At 42.7% G+C, this 23,572-nt stretch overlaps 1 protein-coding gene across 1 annotated transcript in view; it reads left to right on the top strand.

Annotated features, from left to right (window-relative positions):
- The window catches only part of ITGB3 (integrin subunit beta 3), a 138,152-nt gene that overhangs the window by 66,175 nt on the left and 48,405 nt on the right, over positions 1 to 23,572 (top strand). Inside the window, exons 8-10 of the mRNA XM_077460147.1 lie at positions 1,193 to 1,282; positions 2,065 to 2,199; positions 20,743 to 21,172. Of these exons, the coding sequence (XP_077316273.1) occupies positions 1,193 to 1,282; positions 2,065 to 2,199; positions 20,743 to 21,172 (655 nt within the window). The remainder of the gene's footprint in view (positions 1 to 1,192; positions 1,283 to 2,064; positions 2,200 to 20,742; positions 21,173 to 23,572) is intronic.

Genomic DNA, 23,572 nt, shown 5'->3' with positions numbered 1-23,572 from the left:
GTAACCACATTCGTAATTGTTGGCCTACATTTGTGTGACCATTTGTATGCAAGACAAGTTGGAGCCAACAACCTTTGAACAAAATTCCACGGTTTTGTTGTTCGGAAAGTCCGATCGTGTATACGGGGCATTAGGAGAACCCCCATCCAAAGGTCAGGATTGGGCCATGCAGCAGGGTGCTGCGACTAATGGTTAAGAGAGCCAAGTGAACCAGTAGAACTGGACAAGACAGTCAGAGGGACTGGTAAGAAGAGCAGCAATGCTGCCAGCATGGGAGCCAGGTGGCTTGGTATTTTCATATGACTGTTCATATTTATATGGAAGAACTCTTGCATGGGCAACTGATATCTATGTGGACTTCCTTTTTATAAAATAAAAGTGGGCTGCCATGCCCTAAAATACAGTTTGGACTCGTCCAACTCATTGGAAAAGCACCTACCACATCAGTATAATCTGCTCAATACCACAATGCATTTATACAAATTTAGGATTGTCAAGCATTTTTTTCTGCCAAAATGCTGCTGCTCCTAAATGTGCTGGCAGTGTTTTTTTTTTCTGCTTCTAAATGCCTGTAAACGCCTATGTGTGCAAGGACATATGGGCTAACATGGGGGAATTTAGAGGTAGAATAAAAAACACTGCCAGCACATTTAGGTAGTAAACCACATCCACACAAAAAAATAAAAAAATCGTGCCCTGAGCAGTTTAAGCCATAATGTACTAGAAAGTCAACAGCAAAAAAAAATTGCGGGTGGAAGACCACTTTAAATTCCACCAAAAGAAAGCTCTATTTGTCTGAAGAAAACAAAAAAAGAAAATGACCGCACAATTGTCATTCAAAGTGTGAGAGCGCTGAAAGCTGAAAAATGGCCTGGGCAGGAAGGGGGTGAAAGTTCCCTGTATTGAGGTGGTTAAAGGAAGTCCGTATTGAAAATAATAGGGAGGCTGCCATTGCTGAACTAATCTTCTAATGTCAGTTATTTGGCTGTCCTGCTGATTCCAACGCTTCAATGCTTTCTGACTTACTGAAATAAAGTTGCCCACACTCTGCCCACATCAACAGTTAATAGATTTGAGTGTAGGCGTTAATCAGATAAGAATAAAACATTTCAAATCTGCTTTGCAAAAAATGATTTTATCTGACATTTGTTTCTGCACGCTGTCATTTTTAATGTAAATGTATTCCTCACAGGAATATAGTGAGTTAATTCCTGGGACAACAGTGGGTACATTATCCAAAGATTCCGGAAACGTGATTCAGCTGATCATAGATTCCTATGAGGTATGACTTCCCAAAGCCTTTCCTTTTTCCACAAACTACATGAACCTGCACTGCCTATTTAGTTCAGCTTGTCTTTTCTGTCTGCTGTTTAGTCTGCACTTCCTTCTATGGGTTACAGTCACTAGGATCATTCCGAAAATCATGGAACTTGGTCACATGACCTCTGATAAAGTGGAAGGTCAGCATTCTTAAAGGCCAAGTCCACCTCTCCGACCATGTTTCATACTACCCCCATATTTAAGGTGCAACGTGAAACAGTCACAGTCCACAGCAGGCCCTCCCCTCCTCATCCCCAAACTGCTTCCCATGTACTGAATCCAAGGATTCTTCTTCTTATCCCTGCAGACTCCTGTCTTTTTTTTATTTTTTTATTAGTATGGCTGTGCATGGCTCTGCCCGCACCATCCATTTACAGAGATCTGTAAATGGAGAGACTACAAGTTCCTTCTTCCATTGTGCCAAAGGGACTTGAAGATTTCAATGGAGAGCAAGGTGTCACCACACTCATCTCCAGGTGGGATTAACCTTTAATGGTTGTATTTCTCCTTCAACAAGGATCATGTGGCCAAATTTGCAGTAGATTCCAGAGCTGTGGTTTCTGAAACTATTTATTTCAGGACCAAATTTATGACTTTAAGGCAGTAGAGTGGAAAGAGTGGTGTGGAGAGAGGTCTTACTTTGGTCATCATTCGGCTTAATGTTTTCTCACCTGCCAACATTTTTTTTTTCTTCACTTTCTAATTTACTTTGTGTTTTTTTTTTTCTTCATTTTGTGAGCACAGAAGATCCGATCTAGGGTGGAACTCGAAGTCCGTGATGTTCCTGAGGAGCTGTCGCTCTCATTCAATGCCACTTGCACCAACAATGAGGTCACACCAGGCCTAAAATCCTGCTCAGGGCTCAAGATTGGGGATACTGTGAGTTATATTTTCTCCCTACATTTTTCTTTAAGAAAGATTCTTGACAAAATGTTTGTAGCATTCCAGTTTTATCCACTGATGTTAAGCATTGTTCACGAAAAAAAAAAGAAAAAGAAACAAACTGAGCAGAACATTATCTGCCCCATTTTTAGTGTCTGTACTGTCATGGCTCCATCATTACTTAAACAGGCTGAGCAGCCACTGGTGTTCGCATAGCTGGAGAAATCTGCTGACTCTTGATGCTGAAGTCCAACGTTTGCACAAATTCACCCGTGTGAAGGAGGCCTCAGAGAGGGATACAGACACAGGAGCTGTATGATTTATTGTCATGTCTACTTAGTATCTCACTGTACTTTCTTTTATGATCCACTCTTTATACTTCATTGCTCCACATTTTAATCATTCTCAAGTCAGGAAGTGTGGCAAATTTTAGTTGAATTAGGAAGATTCTGTGCCTCCTGGTTCCTGCAACAACCGTTGCCCCATTACTTGTCTAATGCCGAGTACACACGACCGGACTTTTTCGATGGACTAGGTCCGACGGTCTTCCTGACGGACTTTCAGCAGAGGTCGGATGGACTTTATGAAAGAGCGGACTTGGCCACACACGACCGGACATTCGAATGTCTGTTAGTTTTGAACGTGAAGGCGTAAACTGGGCTAAACAAGGAAGTTCAATAAGGTATATATAAAGCTGCGCCAACCCTCTAATAGATACAATGTGAAATAAATAATAAATAATAAAAAAAGACTGATACAATTATGCAAAAAAAAAACCTCAAATAATGTGTAAATAACAAAAAGGGCCAACAAAATGGCAAAAAAGAGAGAAAAAAGTCCAATCTAAGAAGAGTTCATAAGTGAATCCAAATAACAGACGTTAGTGTTCTTAAATGACAGCACCACAGTGGTTCAACACTTTCCAAAGCGCGTGAAGTGCCCGTCACCATATGTTGAATGCGCTTACCAGAAAATATATGAAATGAAGCATATATGAATGGTCGGTGGATAACATCCAGGTTAACCTTCCTCAGCTGGGTCAGCACTCCATCTCTTAGCGATATTTCCAAGATAGTAATCTGTTCAGTGGTCTCGATAAAAAGCACTCAGAGGCCCACGGAAAAGAAAGGGACTGACATAGCGTAATAACGTAGGAACAGTTTAATAAATAAAAGTATTGCACTTACAAGTACGTAAATAAAACACAGCATATAGGAGCAATGTAAAAAGCCGGCCGGCAAACAGGAGCCCGTCCTCCTCTCCTACAACGTGGTGGCGTCACTGCGTGCCTTCCCAGACGCGTTTTGTCATACCTGACGTTGTCAATGGGGAACGGGCAGCGCAGTGACGCTCCGCACGTGTTAATGACACTCAGGGAAAAGTCCCCTTCATTACCACTTACTCTCTCCAACAGAAGAGTATAAAAAAATTGATAAACAAACACTGGCACATTGTTAGCAGCGATGCTACCTTGAAAAATGTGGTTAGTGAGAGGCCTCAAATAGTGTTTAGAGGGGCATCGTCAGTCCGTCATCGCTTGGCACCAAATGTCATAGACCCTCCAGCTAGAGGTAGGGGTTTTTTTGACCAGCTCACGGGATTTTACAAATGTGGTAAGTGTAGGGTCTGTTCCTTGAACTCTTGCCTTCAGAGACGGACCACCACTTTTCGCAGTACGGCTACTGGATTAAATCATAGTATTAAACCGTGCATCACATGTGCCACCTTGGGAGTGGTGTACATGTGGCAGTGCCCTTGTGGGCTGCAATATGTGGGACGCACGAAGCGCCCCCTACAGGTGAGACTCAATGAACATATAAGCAATATTATCATTGGTTTCCCCAACCACTCTGTGTCTAAACACTATTTGAAATTTCATAATAAAGACCCCTCTAAGACCCTTTTCTTGGGGATTGACAAATATAAGCCTCACTGGCGGGGTAGCTCTTTAGTAAGAGAAATTTCCAAACTTGAAATGTCTTGGGTCCACCGTCTCAAAACTTATACCCCTTTTGGGCTTAATATTGACACCGATGTCAACGCCTTCATTGACAATTCTTAGTTAAACTTTTTTCTCTTTTTTGTTTGGTTTTGACTCTCTATTCATATATTTTTTATATATTTATTTTATGTATTTTTTGCATTTTGAATGTCACACTAGTTTTATATATGTAATACCTTTTTGGCCTTGCTTGTTGTGAGATGCTAGACTGGTCCATACATTCTGGATATGTGCGCCATTTCTAGATATATGTTTTAGGCACATGTATTATTTTATATGTATATATATTGATCCTTTTCATTATAGACGATCTATAGATCGTACAGATTAGGTTAATTTATTTTTGTGTTATTATGGGGTTTGGCCCATGTGCAAGGATCCAACTTATATTATTTATGGTTGGATCTATGCACATTGACCACTCCGTATTTTTCATAAACATCTATTTCATTTCCTCTTTCCATCTAGATTGACATTATATCTATGGATTTGTGTGGAATAATTTTCCCCAATAATCCTTTTTTATTCATTTATTCCCCTTTTTTTTGATGTTCATTAATACACACATGTCATACATTTGGCACCATACTTGCATATGTTTTTTGCGCCAATCCCCTCAGAAGGATTGAATATAACCTCTTCGTTTCATAATTTAATTGTTTATTTCTTTCGTATATCGCGAAGGGATATGCGATTATTTTATGTCGCCAGCATATGTTAGGCATATGGCACCATATATGCATACTTTTTTTGCGCCAATCCCGTTAGAAGGACTGGGTGTAATTCCTTCCTTTCACGATTTAACTGGTTTTTTTCGCGCATCGCGAAGCGATATGCAATTGTGAACTGTTATGCGATTTATATATTGCCAGCTTTCTATTTGCTTTACACGAACACATACATGTATTATTTTAATGTTCCTTTTCTTTTTAAACACATAATATATCTGTTGGATATGATTTTCATCTATGATGTTCTATTCAACAAATGATAAGCGTGTTCGTTACGGGTTGATATAATAGTTCAATTCTGGATAGACAACGCTCGTATTAGGGCTATTTGCCATTATCCACAATGGCGTTTTGATGACTAAGTCTTGCATCTCAGAACGAGGCTTGGTTCCCTTCGTTAGTTTTATTAGGCGGAGCGTCACTGAGTCTCGTATCTCAATACGAGGCTTGGTTCCCTTCGTTAACTTTATTAGGCGGAGCGTCACTGCGCTGCCCGTTCCCCATTGACAACGTCAGGTATGACGAAACGCGTCTGGGAAGGCACGCAGTGACGCCACCACGTTGTAGGAGAGGAGGACAGGAGCTCCTGTTTGCCGGCCGGCTTTTTACATTGCTCCTATATGCTGTGTTTTATCTACGTACTTGTAAGTGCAATACTTTTATTTATTAAACTGTTCCTACGTTATTATGCTATGTCAGTCCCTTTCTTTTCCGTGGGCCTCTGAGTGCTTTTTATCGAGACCACTGAACAGATTACTATCTTGGAAATATCGCTAAGAGATGGAGTGCTGACCCAGCTGAGGAAGGTTAACCTGGATGTTATCCACCGACCATTCATATATGCTTCATTTCATATATTTTCTGGTAAGCGCATTCAACATATGGTGACGGGCACTTCACGCGCTTTGGAAAGTGTTGAACCACTGTGGTGCTGTCATTTAAGAACACTAACGTCCGTTATTTGGATTCACTTATGAACTCTTCTTAGATTGGACTTTTTTCTCTCTTTTTTGCCATTTTGTTGGCCCTTTTTGTTATTTACACATTATTTGAGGTTTTTTTTTTTTTTTTTTTTGCATAATTGTATCAGTCTTATTTTATTATTTATTATTTATTTCACATTGTATCTATTAGAGGGTTGGCGCAGCTTTATATATACCTTACTACTGTCGAATGCCATATCGCATTTATTGCTGCTGCCTATTTTGTTAGTTTGTTAATTTTACACTATTTTTCCTAGCGCGGTTTACATTTTTCCTATAAGGAAGTTCAATAGCCAGTAGCCAATAGCTGCCCTTGCATCATATTTGGTCCGTCTGACTAGCACACAGATGAGCGGTTTTCCCAATTTTTAGTCCATTGGATAGATTTGAAACATGTTTTATTTCTAGGTCTGTGAGACTTTTGGGGAAAAAAAGTCAGCTGGAGCCCACACACGATCGAACGGATTCCGGTCCGCCGGACCAAGTGTCACAGGGAAAGGTAGTGATGAAAACCTCTCCTGTGGGGTAACAATTAAATACCCCCTTTTGTCCAAAAGTACAAAAAAAATGCCTCAAATTCAGCTTATTTACAACCATGCCACTATTCCACTATCAATATACTGTAGATTCCAAAATCAAATAAAATGGTGGTCATGCCTTTAGGATTATGCAAAGCACCATGTCTGCTCACATTACAGTCAAACACCTCCCAACCACTTATAAATACAAAACCAGGATGCAGGCAACCCTCTGCTACATATTGTATTCCAAAATGCTTTACTGGCCAATCTATCTGCACCCACATTGCAAATAAACCAAACTAATTTCCTTCGCTGATTAAAGCTCAGAATGCTATGACAAAATCCTTCAAGGGTGGAGGGCTGTGTGCTGGTATTAATCCCTTTGCACCCACATTGCTTTCTTTTATTACGTGTAAGGACACTTTAATTTCATTGAAGCTCCTAAGGTTTGACCTCATATTATATGGTTTTGGTAAATCTGAAGGAAAAACTCAGCAGAAAAACTGATAGTGTGTATGGGGCTTTAGCCTACCCTCGCTTCTGCTCCCCCTGCCACTTTTACCAACAATAAAAGCCAGGACTTGCTAAGTAAATATAGCAGCCAGCGAAAGCCGAGTTCTTTGTCAGAATTATATTGTATAATAGAGATCTTGCTGGATACAGTGACCAGAAACTAGTCAGCATGGTTCCTGATTATGTGATCACTATGATATCATGGCATGTGATCACATGGCTTTGTTTACAAACCGTCTGGTAATGACTGCCTGTGTTTCATTAGGTTTGGCGACCCGTCAGAATGTGTAACGGAAGCGACGTTAGGTCGCCACCATCTTGCTACACCCTGCACTCTCCCACAGTAAGGATGGAGTGGAAAGGGGGCAAGTGGACATCTTGTTACACCGACCGTAGTTTTGCATTTTACACTCATCTTTAACTGTAAACTGAGTTTATATAGTAAAATACAGAACAAAGCATTCCGTTTGACTGTTTAGATGTCGAATTTTAAAAGCAGCGTCAAGCCTGCTAATCTCACAGGCTTGCAAATCTAACAGAAGTTCTCTGCTTTTAAAATTTGACATCTAAACTGTCAGACAGAATTCTAAGTACTGTATTTCACTATATAACCTCAGTTTATAGTTAAAAATAGGTGTAAGATGCAAAAATCCGGTGGGTGTAACAAGATGTCCGCTTTTCCCCTTCTCAGTGTATACTTACTGTGGGCGAGTTTGGGGTGTAGCAAGATGGCGGTGATGAAACGCCACTTCCGTTGCACATTCTGACGGTTTGCCAAATCTGATGAAACAGTCAATGCGCCTTGCACAGCGAGAGAGGTATTTTGACAGAAGCAATAAAAGTTTATAAAAGATTAATATAAGCTGTAAAAAAGATAAAAAATATGAGCGGAGTATTTAGAAAACAATGGGGGTTATCTACTAAAGGCAAATCCACTTTGCACTGCAAGTGTACTTGGAAGTGCATTCACTGTAGATTTGTAGATTGTAGATGCAAGGAAAATAAAAAACAGCATTTTATCTGGCACATGATTACATGATAAAATCAGCAGAGCTTCCCCTAATTTCAGATCTTCCCCTCAGATATACAGCGACTGCACTTCCAAGTGCACTGTAGTAAATAACCTCCATGTACCAAATATAGCCATATGTCATAAAAAATCTGTGTAGGTAATTTATTCATTATTATAGTCAAATTAACCAACGTATATGGATGCTGCTGAACTACAATTACCTGGAAACCTAGTGACCTTTCTTCCGGTAAAAATCAGGGACAGGCACGCCGCTATTGCTCAGTAGTTGCTTTAGGCATAGTTGTGTACTATACATGTTCTCACATCCTGCCAGGTGCCTCACTTGCACTTGCCGCAAGTTTTTACATGCATGTTTGCCTTTACAGTTATCATTTTTGTTTTACCTTTTTATTGGTATAAAATCTGAGCTGGCTGAAACACAAGTATGCCTGCTTTTTAGCCTACTTTTAATAGTTCTTCCATTTTTTTTTTTTTATTTGTCTTCTTTTTTTTCCTTCACAGAGTTCTGTGATATTTTGTGCTGTTCCTACCTTGCTTACGTTTAGCCACATACCACTCTTATTAAATCATCTAGAACTCTTCTCCATAATTCTGCTTGCTTAGGACACAAGTAAATAAAAAAATATGCACTGAACACGTGTTTTCCACTTACACAAATTTAGTCCATATGTGTCATGGCATTTTTCCTTTAAGCCGTTTTTTTTTTTTAATTCTCTCCCGTTAATGTAAGATTGAACTGAAAATCTAGTTTGTCTAAGAACAAGAAGAAAAACATTGCCCCCTTCAAGACCATCCATATCCAAAAACAAAATGTAGCAACTGATGATCCTAAAGCCCCATACACACTATCAGATTTTCTGCTGATTTTTGTCTTCAGATTTACCAAAACCATATAATATGAGGTCAAACCTTAGGAATTTCAATGCGTATGCAATCAGGCAGGCCCTTGCACTACATGGTTTTGGTAAATCTGAAGACAAAAATCAGCAGAAAATCTGATAGTGTGTATGGGGCTTAAAGCGGGAGTCCGCCGTTTTTTTATTTTAAAAGCCAGCAGCTACAAATACTGCAGCTGCTGACTTTTAAAATAATGGCACTTACCCGCCCAGCACGCCCACGATGTCGGCACCCGAAGCCGATCTCTCGATCATCTCTCGGGTGCTGCCGCCGCCATCTTGGGTATGGGAATCAGGAAGAGGAGCCTTTCGGCTTCATTTCCCAGTTCCCTACTGTGCATGCGCGAGTCGCGCTGCGCAATAAGGATGGTCCCGCTGTCTCTGGGATCCTCGTGTTTCCCAGCAGGGGCGTAGATTCTGCGGAAAGTGGCGTACCTTCTGCAGAATCTATGTGTACTGTACAGGTACCTGCACCCCCCTCCCCCCTGAAAGGTGCCAATTGTGGCGCCGGAGGGGGGGAGGCTTCCAATGAGCGGAACGTCCACTTTAGGGTGGACCTCCGCTTTAAGACTCCCCTCCACCTCATGTAATCACATGATCAACCCCAGTGCACATAGAAGACACATTGCACCCCCCCCCCCATTTCTGTATATATACGGCGTCCTTTGCAACTATCTCCCCAGACATGAAACTCTTATGTTGGTCATAAATGTTATTAAGGCTTTAAAAGTAACAATAAGATTGTTTGATATTTTTCCTTTTGATTTAAAGTAGGATTCTGAGCAACCCTAACTAATGTTAAAAAAATGCTCCCTATCCCTCCTAACACCTATGTTTGCTAACCTGTGTAAGAAAGACGCGTATACTTACCAATTTGCATGTCACTCTGGTTCAGTCAAGTGATGTCCCCTGTGTCAGCCAGCACCTCTACAGGGGAGAGCGCTCAACAACGGCTGGTAAAGACTGAGCGCTGATGTCACCAATAGGCTTACTATGGCCCATCCATTGTTGGCTCTCCCTCCTCTCCCCTGCAGCGGTGCTGGCTGACACGGAGCCAAATCATGTGGCCGAACCGGAGCGGCATGAAAATAGGTCCGTATATACATCTTTCTTACACAGGTTATTAAGCATAGGTGTTTGCAAGGGGGAGGGAGTATTTTTAAGATCAGTTAGGCCTCTTTCACATGGGACGGATCCGTGATGATCCGCCCCGTTAACATCCGCTTGCTCAGCAGGGATTGCTCCTACGATCCCCGCTGAGCAGGAAGATGACAGGTCCATCTCTGCACACTGTGCAGGGACAGACCTGTCAGAGCGCCGCTCTCCCTATGGGAGATCGGATGATGACGGACAGCAAAGTCCGTCGTCACACGATCTGCAGATGGATGGAAAAGTAGGTTTTTCCTCTGTCACACTTTTTCGGATCGGAGCGGATCGGATGTCAGCGGACATGTCACCGCTGACATCCAACGCTCCATAGAGGTCTATGGAGCATCCGTTCAGGTCCACCTAAAAAACTGACAAGCGGACCTGAATGGATCGTCCGTGTGAAAGAGGCCTTAGGGTTGTCCCAGGATTCTAAAGCACTGTACACACAGGCCAAATACCTACATCAAGTTGTTAGAAAATAAATGCCCAACATTCAGCCCGTGTGTATGGCACCTTGTCCAGCAGAAGCCGTTTTTTGGCCGGCTTCTGTTGGATGAGCATGTTGGAAAGCCAGCAGCCAACCAACTTCCGATCAGTGCTCTAAGCCAATAGTGGAGAGTGCTGATCAGAGTGTTCTGGTTGGGGGGGGGGGGGGTCCCCTTGTCAAAACACAACAGCTCAGCAGGGGAGATTACTGTACTAACTTCAGATAGTTAGTCAGTCTTTTTTCGGGTTGAATGAAAAGTTCACTTCCTAGATTTACACATACACACCAAGGCACACCTCCAGCTCTGCAGTCCTGTAGCTCTCATTGGCCCTCTTATGGCTCATCCCGCCTTCCTTCTTGGCAAACTCTCACAAGAGTTAGAGAGAGAGCGCTGTGCATAATGTCATAAGCCTAGGCTAATTACAAGACAAGAAACAGGAAGTGGGCTGTATAAGGTATTTACTATCGGAAAAAAAAAATTTACTATCCAAAGTTAAAACAACAAGAGTAGAGGATTTCATAGATGGAAAATTGAAAAAAATGACTGAAGGTCCACTTTAAGGATCATGTCTGCCAGAAATTGAAGCTACAAAATGTGCATTACGATTTGTGAAGAATTGTTTTTAGCAAACACAGGATTTTTTGTCCTAGTGTAAAATCCATTTAAATTCCACAAAAGTGCTCTTCGTTTTGTTGAGTTAAATGATCAGGTTTAAAAGAGAAGTCAGTTTTTTTGTTTTTTTTTGGTTTCATACTTACCTAGGTGGATGCTGCAGCTGTCCCCCGGTGTCTCTGCACTGAGCCATCAAACATCACTGAGCGGAGAGATGCTGCCTGTCAGTCAGCATCTCTCCTGCTTTGATCCTCTATGCTCATTGGAGCGATGAGCTGTGGAGGGGCGGGGAACGGCCGTCTCAGTGGCTCGCTGAGACTGCCATCAATCAAGGCAGCTGGCTGATCCAAACTTAGGAAGTCGGGATGACGCACTGCCACCACTGATGGCAGTGACATCAGCGGAGAGCGGACTTGAAACCGATCTCCTCTGAAAACGGGTCACAAGAGTGCAAAACTAATTGCACTCCTGTGACCCATAGGAGAGGCCCAGCCTAAAAAGCTCAGGCTGGACTTCTCCTTTAAGCAAAATACCTTTTGAAACAACTGAATCTGTTATCTATTGTTTGTTTATTTCTACCTACATGGTCAGCATAGCAATCTTTGTACATTTTATACAACTTTATTTTATTAATTACTATATAGTGTGATTTCCAAACCTGAAAAAACAATAAGATTCAAATTATATCCCCTTACACTATAGCTGTTGCCAAATCCAATGGAGAGTGTAATCTTTGCATCTGGGTTTGGTGCAGAATGTTACTAGGGATGCCTGCAATTTGAGCTCAAGCTCTGTGGAGAAATTTGGGAAAGAATTAATTGGAGAGAATTATATTTAAAGTGATACTAAAGTCTTGGGTTTTTTTTGTTAAAAAATAACAAACATGTTATACGTATTGGTTTTGCACAGAGCAGCCCAAATCCTCCTCTTCTCAAGTCCCTCATCGACTCTCTCCTGGCCCCTCCCTCTGGCCGAGTGCCCCCACAGCAAGCAGCTTGCTCTGGGGGACACCCAATTTGAGCCACAACTCTGTGTGTCCATTCAGATATGTAGAGACACTGCCCGGCCCCACCCCCTCTCCTCACTGGCTCACTGACTTCGTTGGTAGCGCCGCACACCTGTCTGTCGCAGCCAATGAGGAGGGGAGTCCTGGGCATCCAAGACACTCCTGCAACTTTGCTGGATCGAGCTGGGCTCAGGTAAGTATTAGGGGGCTGAGGGGGGCTGCAGCACACAGAAGACTTTTTTTTTCCACGTTCTTTAGTTTTGGATAGTGTGGAGAGGGATTAGAACACCTGTCAGGTTTTTATTGTGGACTGTGCCCCCATTGGAGAGAATCACCCTCTCTATTTGTTCTGTTTACCATTATCCACGAAAGTGACAGAAAATGCCAGGTTTTGGGTTGTCACCAGGAACAGAGGGGAAGCCTTCCAATAAAGACACTAATTCTGGTGACAACCAGGGATTCCCCCAATTCTCTCTAAATTCATGTTGTGGCTACAGGACAGATAGCAGAAGAAAATCTCCTTTGCAAATAGATTTATGTTAACTTTTTATATATCAATCATCAAAAAGGAAGAGTTTCCCTTTAAGCACACATGCCCTTTTCCCAAATTCTGCTATATTTGCACACAATTGCTTGCGGTTACATGTGTATTTTAGTGTTGAAAATATTTTTATTGAAACATTTCAAGTGAAAACAATAAAACAGTAACCATCATGAGGCAAATGCAAGCAGGAACAGTAACAGGAGTACAGTTACGGGGGGCCGGCTAATGACTATCGGCCACAGCCTGTCCCTGTCGGGAGGCTTGGAGAGTAGGGAAGACGGCCTGTTCTCTGATCCACGTGGCCACAGTAGTGAGAAATACTCATGGGTTACTACATGAGACAATGTTTAATCAATAGCATAAAGAAGACAGAAAGAGAGAGAGAAGAGGAAAGGGAAGAGAAGAGCAAAATAAAGAGGAACAAAGTGGTAGAGGGGAAAGCTGAATAGCAAGAAGAGAGGAGAGGTAAGGGGGGGGAAGGGGAAGGGATATGGGTAAGGGGGATAGGGTAAGAGAGAGCCCATAGTGTCCCTATGCGTTTGAGATTTGGTTCATTAAGGTGTCAGAGGAAGAGAAGCGGAGCCAGATCGACCATTGAGATATAAATTTGGTATAAGTGTCATTGTCCAGTGCCAACATCTCCTCCATTCTCATGGTGTCATTCATAATTGACACCCACCGTGACAATGGGGGAGTATTCTTTGTCTTCCAATAAGCAGGTATGCCTAGCAGAGGACATAAAAAAACGGAGCAATCTTTGTCTCTGCGATTTAATGTATATAAGTTCCGACTGAAGCTTCACAGCGCCAGCAGGTGGCTGGTGTAGACGGGAAGATTTTGTGTAAAGTAGCAGGGTCTCTGTACCATCTGGACAATAGCTTGTAGTTCTTTTCTTGAGAGTAGCAGGAGATGGTTACATGTGTATTTTAACTCTCTTTATGTATTTCTGTAGCTGTTTCCACATGAGTGCAGCTTACACGCATGTACACATGTTTCTTGTTATCTACATCCTGCTAATGACAGGCCTGCCACATCTTTCTTTCAAAACAAGCACATGGTGTCAGATCTGATTTATCTGAGGCACTGACAACAATAAAATGTTCTGTTTGTGGCTAAATGATTCAGACCGTTCTATTTCCAGAGCTGATCACTTATAATGAGAAATTTACCCTGAGCAGAGTAAAGGGATGGGTAAACCATAGCAACAGAGGGAAAACATCTGTATTCAAAATCCTGATTGCTAGAGCAGGGCAGATGATAAAAGCTAATATCTGACTGGTGGATAGAGCAACAACACTAATTTGTAGAGGTTGTTTGCAAACATCTAAAGTCTATTTGCACCATTATGTAAAGTCTTGGATTACCTTTGCATGCATTCTCAACAGCGCTTTCTAGAATTCTGGCATGACTTCCCCCCACATCCCCCCCAACCACTTTACTGACCCCTGTCTCCAGTAAGAAAGCACTAACCACGTAGTTCAAAATGGACTTGGACTAAAAAATTTGACTTTTGTTCTCACTGGGGTTGATTTACTAAAACTGCAGAGTGCAAAATCTGTTGCAGCTGTGTATGGTAGTCCATTGAGGGACACAGGAATTCTTAGGCCATCAGGTTACACTGCCGCCTACAGAAGAAAAAAAATTCTCTTCTATCAAAAAGCTGAAACTTGGTACTTGTGTGCTGGGTTAAACTGGGCCAACGTTTAATTTCTTTGTGTCGATTCCTCCTGTAGGCGGCAGTATAACCTGACAGTTCTTAGACTGTCCTGCGTCACTCAATGGCCAAAAAATAAATAAGGATTTGCTATGTAACCGGGAACAACCAGAAATGGTAATTGTGCATAAGCAGAACCCTGAAAGATTTAACTTTTGTTTTGAATTCTTCCTGGAAAATAGCAGTGCGCTTCCTGTCCCTAGACACACTTGTGCCTTGAAACTCATAGCTGTATACCTACAGTGTGAGATCATCTAAGACACTGTTCTTTTGACTGCTAGTCTTAACAGATTTGGAGAGAGATTTGGTGTTGGCATTACTGTGCTGCTTACTGTTCTTCTTGTTAGAGAGGAAGCTGCACCTGATTACGTGCAGTGCAAAGATCCCCCTGCTTCTGCAAGACTGCACTTCCTTCAACTTTCATGCTGCTGTTTTGAATATTGCACCACTGCTCATCAAATCACCGGTCATCAGAGGGCAACTCTGATATGAGGCTGGTTACGTCTTTTCTCCTCTGCTCGCCTTTTTGGGCACAGCTTCCACAGTTCAAGTCCTATTTAATAGGTAATGTTTTCAAGGAATGCTACATCTGCCATGTATTTTATATGATAATTTCTTGCTAAATGCTATGGTGCACTAAAGGCAAACTGTAAACGTTTCACAATCTTGGGCACAATCTTTGGACAACTGACAGTGATATGACGAAAAATGCAGAGGTTGCCTTCTGCATAAACCCAGGTCAAAATGATCGGTAGGGCAAAGGAAATTATATGTAAACCTAGACTTTTCTTGAGCGTGTTTTTTTTTTTTTTATCTTTATTTAAGGAATGCGGCTTTTACATTAGGTAAGAAACAAAAAATAAAACTTGTCAACCCAGCCATTTCCATTAATAAGTAGTGATAGCAACTCAAAACCAGATATAATTATTTTGAATTCCTTGACAGTACCGATATACCCATGTCATTATTGTGTCAGAGGCACCAGCTAGCTGAGTTGCCACCCCAGCCGCGACCTATTGACTCAGGGCCTAAAACCCAGCTGACCTCATCCACCCAGGGTTCTTACCGCTAACCGGTCACTCAGCAGTGAACCGTTCCCACTTGAGGATACCATACCTGAGATGGTTTCCCACCATTTTACCCAGTGCAACGAACTATATCCCCATCAAGGACCCCAAAAAATGCCAACATAGAACACAAACACAATAACACATGAAACATATAAATAGGGGATGGGCGAGAGGGACGTTCTTCCACTCCTTGATTCACCTACTGTTGAGGCTCCACCCCTACCCTGCAGTTACTATCCTTAAGCTCCCCCCAGCTCCCTTCCTCCACAATCAATGGGCAGGGCCGTCTTTAAGGTAGGGCAAAAGGGACAGCTGCCCTGGGCCCTGCCATTATTGTGGGGCCCAAAACAGCTGCCTTATACTTGGCAACTATCCAGGTTTAAATTCCCTTGTCCCTTGAAGTTTTAGTCCTGTGGTGTTTCCCCGATATGTCAGTGTGAAGTGCTGCTACTATTGCTGCCCAGCTCTTCCCTATTGTTGTGTGCAGATGACTCACCCATGTAAATAGCGGCAACAATTCTAAGTAATTGATATGTAATTGATATGTAAATAAAGGTGGCATTCATATGTATATCATTCTCCCCTGCTGTGAGGAGATGATGTGCTGTAACCTCTAGCAACTAATTAGTGAGCCGTAATGTGTGCTGTAACCTCTAGCAACCAGTCAGTAAGCAGTAATGAAATGCTGTAACTGCTGGCAACCAATCACAATTGCTGCCTGATCTGATACAGTAAAATGATTTTAAGTCTAGCTGCTATTTGTATGTCTCAGAGCAGATGGAGAGGGGAATTGCATGGGGGGGGCCAAAAGAAAATTTTTGCCCAGGGTCCAACCAATATTAAAGATGGCCCTGCCAATGGGGTAACATCTTAGCTTCCATTAACTTTTGTTAACCCACTCATTCCTGTATACTCTTATCACCCTGTCATGTCTCTCCTTCGCTGACTGCGTTCCTGCTCAGCTAGGGTTCTTTCTTTTAATCTGAAAAAGGAGCAAGATCCTGGAGCTGAAGCAGTGAGTCTGTGGGGGACAGAGAGCAGGTAAGTTCTACTAGCTGGAGCTGTTTTTTTTTTTTTCAGGCTGTACTGGGGGCTAGAATATGTAAGGTGGACTTGAACCTTAAAGCCAGCTATTACAGTAATGGGCAAACATGTGAAGCTCCACTTTTATGGAAAAATTATAGATTTGCAAAAAAAATTAAAAATTAGCTGACAATATATCTGTATTTACTGGTTACTTTCAACTGTCCGGATTTGTTATAGTTTGAACTGGCTTATAAATCACGTACTGCAGCTAAATACTCCAGTTTATACTGACAAAGCCAGGATACTATAAACAGACTGCAACACTACAGTGTTCAAAACCACAAACTGATCTCCTAAAACAGAAAGATGTCTTCTAGGGATAAATGAAATATTGGCAACCTCTATGCACATGATTTGCCAAAGACAAGGATTCTTGGCAATTATGGGGATGCAACTTGTATAAAACTCACAAGCCAAACCCAGAGAGTTAAGTAGGAATGCCATTGTGATGTTTATTTTTTTATGCTGTAGTTTATGCTTATACAATATGTTTGTCATGCTGTGAGAAGCATTTGTGTGTATGGTGGATACAGAGATGAGTAATGGGGAAAAATCTGCTTCACCCAGGTCCCATGTCCCAGACAGTGCATTCAGATATTCCCAAGACCACCAGTTGAAAAAGAGGCCTCTTGGTAGATGTAACTAATTATTTATGCCTAACAGTGACTTTTTGATGCATAGAAGGTTTCAATAATGTCACTGTCTGCTGAACTTGGAAAGCAACATATAAACTTGTAAACGGGCAAATCAGTGAGCAGACCTTAGTGATTTTTGTATTTCTAGGTATAGTAGATGTAGGAATTTGGGTGTAAATGGTTATAGTCATAGTCTAAGGCAAGCCATAGACTAATACATTTTTTCTTTCCACCGCAGGTGAAAAATAGCTTGATTTCCTTCTCAACACAGGGGAAATGCCTCCTGCAGCGCTACTGTATTCTGCCAGCAAGGAAGGTGCAGGGAGCCTTACCAGCTAGCAGAATACAATCATTACAGCTAGCAGCTATGGCTGCAGGCAATAATTGCATGCAGAAAAATCTGACAGGCTGGTTGTCCATCGATGGATTGAAATTCGTATGGTCACTGCTGAATCAGCCGAATATCGATCCATGTATGACTGCTTAACCACTTGCTTACTGGGCACTTAAACCCCCCTCATGCCCAGACCAATTTTCAGCTTTCAGCACTGATGCACTTTGAATGACAATTGCGCGGGCATACAACACTGTACCCAAATGAAATTTTTATCTTTTTTTTCCTACAAATAGAGCTTTCTTTTGGTGGTATTTAATTACAGCTGGGAGTTTTATTTTTTGCTAAACAAACAAAAAAAGATGCAAAAAAAAAAAAATCATGTTTAATAGTTTGTTATAAAATTTTGCAAACAGGTAATTTTTCTCCTTCATTGAAGTGTGCTGATGAGGCGGCACTGATAGGCTGCACTGGTGGGCACTGATAGGCTGCATTGGTGGGCACTGATAGGCTGCATTGGTGGGCACTGATAGGCTGCACTGGTGGGCACTGATAGGCATAGTTAAGGCGGCACTAATAGGCACAGATAAGGCGGCACCGATGGGCACAGATAAGGCGGCACTGATGGGCAAAGATGGGCACAGATAAGATGGCACGGATGGGTGGCACAGATGGGTGGCACGGATGGGTAGCACTAAGGGGCACTGATAGGTACCACTGATAGATGGGACTGATGGGCACTGATAGGTGGCACTGATAGGTGGCTCTGATAGGTGGCACTGCTGGGCACTGATGGGCGGCACTGCTGGGCACTGGTAGATGACACTGATGGGCACAGATATGTGGCACTGGGGTGCAGCACCTTTGTTGGGGCAGATTGTGGGCACTGCTGGGTGGCACTGTGGGCACTGCTGGGTGGCACTGTGGGCACTGGTGGGTGGCACTATGGGCACTGCTGGGTGGCACTGACAGGGGGGGACACATTTTTTATTGATGGGCACTGGCAGGGGGCAGGTGGGCACTGGCAGGGCTGGCCGTGATCGGGACTGATGTCAGCGCGAGGAGGAATAATAGCCGATTACCGGCTCCGTTGTATCACATGATCAGCTGTCATTGGCTGACAGCTGATCACGTGATAAGGGGTCGGGATCGACCCCTTGCTCGGATCAGTGATCAGGCGAGTCTCATAGACTCGCCGATCACAGAGCGCGCCGCGCGCGCCCCTCAGGGGGCACACAGGCCGCTCGTACACGGGACGACGTCAATAGACGTCGTCCCGGCAAAGGAGATCCGCGCTGTAGCCGTCATTCGGCTATAGTGCGGGTCTCAAGTGGTTAAAGCATACATTAATTGCAGTGATAAAAAGATACAATTTCTCCTGGGTCTCTTAAATCAGAAGGCCAAACCTTGATAACTAATTTATTTAAATTAATAGCGCATCGTGTGGTTTATTAATTACTTTACATGTATGTTATCTGATACATTTACTTGCTGCAGCTCACTTAGGGTTTATTCCATTTGTGTGGTTTCACTTGAATTGATAAATGTATTTTAATAAATACCTGTGCACTCAGAATTCTATACATAAAAAAACAACATTTCTCTTTTTTTATGTCCCAACTCTCATTGTGTTGATTGTTGTTTGAGAGTGGTCTTTAAAACCATTAAAAAAAGTGCAGTTTTACCTTTCATGAAACTCAAGAGGTGAAGAAGATAGTTAAAGTCTCCTCTCGCATTACTAACTTACTAACTGACATATCAGCATGGATGTCCCACCACTTCCTTAAAGAGGAAGTAAACCCTGGGTTTACTTCCTCTTTCATTCCCTGCAAAGGTAAAGCATAATGGACTACTATGCATCGCACTCACTTACCTGACACAGGAGCCAGCGAAGTCACCGTTGTCCCGTGTAGTCCGGAGCATCCATCTTCTTGGTGGGTCTCGCTGCTCCGCAATGACGTCACTCCCGCGCATGCGCCCGGGAGCCGCCACTCACGGCATATCGCCGTTGACCGCGGTGGTGCACTGACCGTAGACAGCGGTGCCTGTCTTTCGGCACATATCTCCTAAACCGTGTAGGTTTAGGTGATATTTCTTGGACCTACAGGTAAGCCTTAATCTAGGCTTACCTGTAGTTCAAAGTTGGTTGTAAGGGTTTACAACCATTTTAAACAAATTTCTCTAAAACTGAGCTATTAATATTCCCCCCTGCACATGCCCCCCTAAATGACTTTTCCATCAAAATCAACAATGCAACCATCAGGCCCTCCCCTCAGGCCAGGGTACTTGGTGTAATCCTAGACTCTGACTTGTCATTTCAGCCCCAAGTCCAATCATTGTCAAAAGTTTGTAGAATTCACCTCTGTAACATTTCTAAAATTCACCCCTTTTTAACAAATGAAACCACCAAGCTTCTCATTCACTCCCTCGTTATCTCTCATCTTGACTATTGCAACTCTCTTCTCATTGGCCTACCTTTCCATAGGCTATCCCCTCTTCAGTCTATCATGAATGCTGCTGCCAGACTTATCCACCTTACCAACTGCTCAGTGTCTGTCAACCCTCTCCTCCAATCCCTACACTGGCTCCCAATCACCCAGCGAATTAAATTCAAAATACTAACCACAACATACAAAGCCATTCACAACTCTGCCCCGAGCTATATCACCAATCTTGTCTCCAAATATCACCCAAACTGTCCTCTCCGCTCTTCTCAAGACCTCCTACTCTCCAGCTCTCTCATCTCCTCCTCCCATGCTCATCTCCAGGATTTCTCCAGAGCCTCTCCCATCCTCTGGAACTCACTACCTCCACTGGTCCGGCTATCCCCTTCTCTCGCTACCTTCAGGCGATCCCTGAAAACTCATCACTTCAGGGAAGCCCACCATGTCTCCAACTAATCTCCTACCACTTCCATCAGCTCATTCTCCGCAGTTACAACCTTTTGTACCACCTGCCCCACCCTATTAGATTATAAGCTCTTCTGAGCAGTGCCCTCTTAATCCTCTTGTATTTTATTGTATTGTAACTATATTGTCTCCTTTTATATTGTAAAGCACTGCGTAAACTGTTGGTGCTATATAAATCCAGTATAATAATAATAATAATATTCCACGAAATGCAACGTGACACCAATTATATGTTTGCACTAGGTTCTTGTGGCTTTTGATAGTATTGCAAAAATGTCAGCGTGCTCACTTACCAATCACTTTTAATCTTGCAGGTGAGTTTTTCCATTGAAGCAAAAGTTCGAGGTTGCCCTGCAGAGAAGGTGAAGACATTTTCCATCAAACCTGTGGGATTTAAAGATTCCCTGACTGTGACTATACACTTCCAGTGTGAATGTGACTGTCAGAAGTATGATGAGCCAAACAGCAACTCATGTAATAAAGGAAATGGGACCCTCAGCTGTGGAATCTGTGACTGTCACCCTGGCTGGTTAGGACCACATTGTGAGTGCTCCGAGGAGGATTATGACTCCTCAAAACAAGACCGCTGCAGCCAAAAGGAAAAAGGTGTTCTCTGTTCCGGGAGAGGAGAGTGTGTGTGTGGCCAGTGCATTTGTCACACCGGTGACTTTGGCAAAGTGTGGGGGAAATACTGTGAATGCGATGACATGTCCTGTATGCGGTACAAGGGCGAAATATGCTCAGGTAAGGCAAAAAATTTAATGAATACAGAACAAACTATACAATTGTGCATTTGAAACTGCTGCTGGAGCATGTGATGAAGACACCAATATGTTTATATGCTTGGCGAACTGAAAGGTTCAGTTTAATGGTACCCATATACTAGACAAAATATTGTTTGAAAATATATCATTTGGACAGTTCATTCATTTTTCGTCCAGCCAATGGGCACAAATCTAAAATCGGTTGTGAGCCATATAATCGAAAAAAAAAGTTTGGAAAACTTCTGCTGAACGGACGATAAATTGAAAGGTCAATGTGTTTCCCGCCCGTTTCACATTTTGAACTGTTGGTACTGTGCATATGTGACCCAGAGTCAGAAAACGAACCAGAAACCAATTTATGTCCGTTGAACAATTTATCATTTAAAATTGGGTCATTACATGATGGCAATATCGTTGGCTCTCACGACCGTGTGTTCATTTCTTGAAAACAAGGCCAAATTATTTTTTGACTGGTGTATGGCTAGCATAAGGCTTGGTTCACACCTATGTTTGTGGCTACGGAAATCGCTGTGTAAAAACATGGCGAGCTGCCATTCAGAATGAATGGCACCCCACACTCATGTAAAAACGCAGTGAATTTACAGGTGCAGGAATCACAGGGAAGTCGCATGGTCTCCTTGTGGACGATCGACCACCAGAGAAACCCATCTCCTACTTCTATCAAGCTTTACTGCCAACATCCACAAAGGTCTGGCCCCCTTCTTAACCAACTGGTAACAAACCCTACAAAAATCACTATCGGATGATCTACAAATCTCCAATTGACACACACATCCTTTATGTCCTCTAAAACTGCAGAAGTAAACTACAAATTGCTGACGAGGTGGCACTATAAAGTATTTACATCCATTTCGGGTCTATGTTGGCATCGATGTGGAGAGCGGGCAACCCACGCACATGTGGTGGTCATGCCTGTGCATTCGCCCATATTGGCTGACCATACTACACTGGAACAAAGAGATCCGAGGTTCTGAAGTGTTCAATGATCCATGGGTTATATTACTTAAAGTGGTTGTAAACCCTAAAAAAAAACCTGCAAGACAAAGGCATAGCATACTAGCTCATTATGAATTACTTACCTGAGATCGAAGCCCCTGCAACGGTCCTCGTTAACCACTCCGATGGCTGACATCACTCCCGGGTATGACGATGGCGTCACTCCTGCGCATGCGCGCGGGAGCCACCGGTAACGGCACAGGCAAACTGAAGCTGCTTCAGTTTGCTTAAGTGCACATGTGCCGATGACATCGGCACATGCAAATACAGGGAAATCTCCTAAACCATGCAGGTTTAGGAGATATTCAGTGGAACTACAGGTAAGCCTAATTATAGGCTTGCCTGTAGTAAAAAGTGGTTGAACAATGTTCCAATAAAACACCTTTTGGATGAATTAGATCGGAGACTGTGAGCCAGGCTTTCTCGTCCACATCAGTGCCTGACCTCACAAAAGTGCTTTTGGAAGAATGGTCAAACATTCCCATAGACATACTCCTAAGCCCTTGTGCACACGGTCGGACAATCCGACAACAAAATCCGTCTGATTTTTTCAGAAACTGGTGTTGCATACACACGGTCGGACAAAGTTGTCGGAAAATCCAATCGTTCGTAACTTGATGACATTAATTAGTTATGACAGGACTACATTCAGGCTAGTAGCCAATAGCTTTGGCCTAGGAATTTGATCTGAGCATGCGTGGCACTTTGTCCGATCGGAATTCTCTACAAACGATTGGACAAAGTCCGATCGGATCATGTTGTCGGAAAATGTTTATATCCAGCTCTCAAACTTTGTTGGTCAGACATTCCGACGGAAAAAGTCAGATGAAGCCCACACACGGTCGGACTATCCGACAACATGGTCCGATCGGACATTTTCCCTCGGAAATGTCCGACCGTGTGTACAAGGGCTAAAGCTTGTGGACAGCCTTCCCAGAAGAGTTGAAGCTGTTATATCTGCAAAGGGTGGGCCAACTCAATATTGAACCCTATGGACTAAGACTGGGATGCCATTAAAATTCATGTGCATGTAAAAGCACATGTCCCAATACTTTTGATAACATAGTGTATATCCAAAGCAAAAATACTTTTTTCACTTTTGAATAGCGTAGCGGATGGTTGAAACCACTACCTGTAGGGACAACAGGAAATGGGAGGACACCTCCTATGAGAAAGATGTCACTCGAACAGGTGGCCCCATTGGTAGGTCTCCCCTCTACTCCTGTTCTGGTGACAGTCAAAGTCAAAATTGTGAAATTTCCTTCACTTTTAGTCCTTAAAAGAACTAAAAAAAAGTTTTGGGTTTAGATAAACTTTAAATCTATAAATAATGTGAACAAACAGGTTAGTTTGCGTAAATCAT

This window comes from Lithobates pipiens, unplaced genomic scaffold, assembly GCF_037356315.1.
Source record: "Lithobates pipiens isolate NorthernLeopardFrog02 unplaced genomic scaffold, aLitPip1_a1.2 Scaffold_28, whole genome shotgun sequence".
NCBI lineage: Eukaryota > Metazoa > Chordata > Amphibia > Anura > Ranidae > Lithobates > Lithobates pipiens.
The sequence above is the reverse complement of the archived record's forward strand: the minus strand, read 5'-3'. Positions and strand labels throughout refer to the sequence as shown.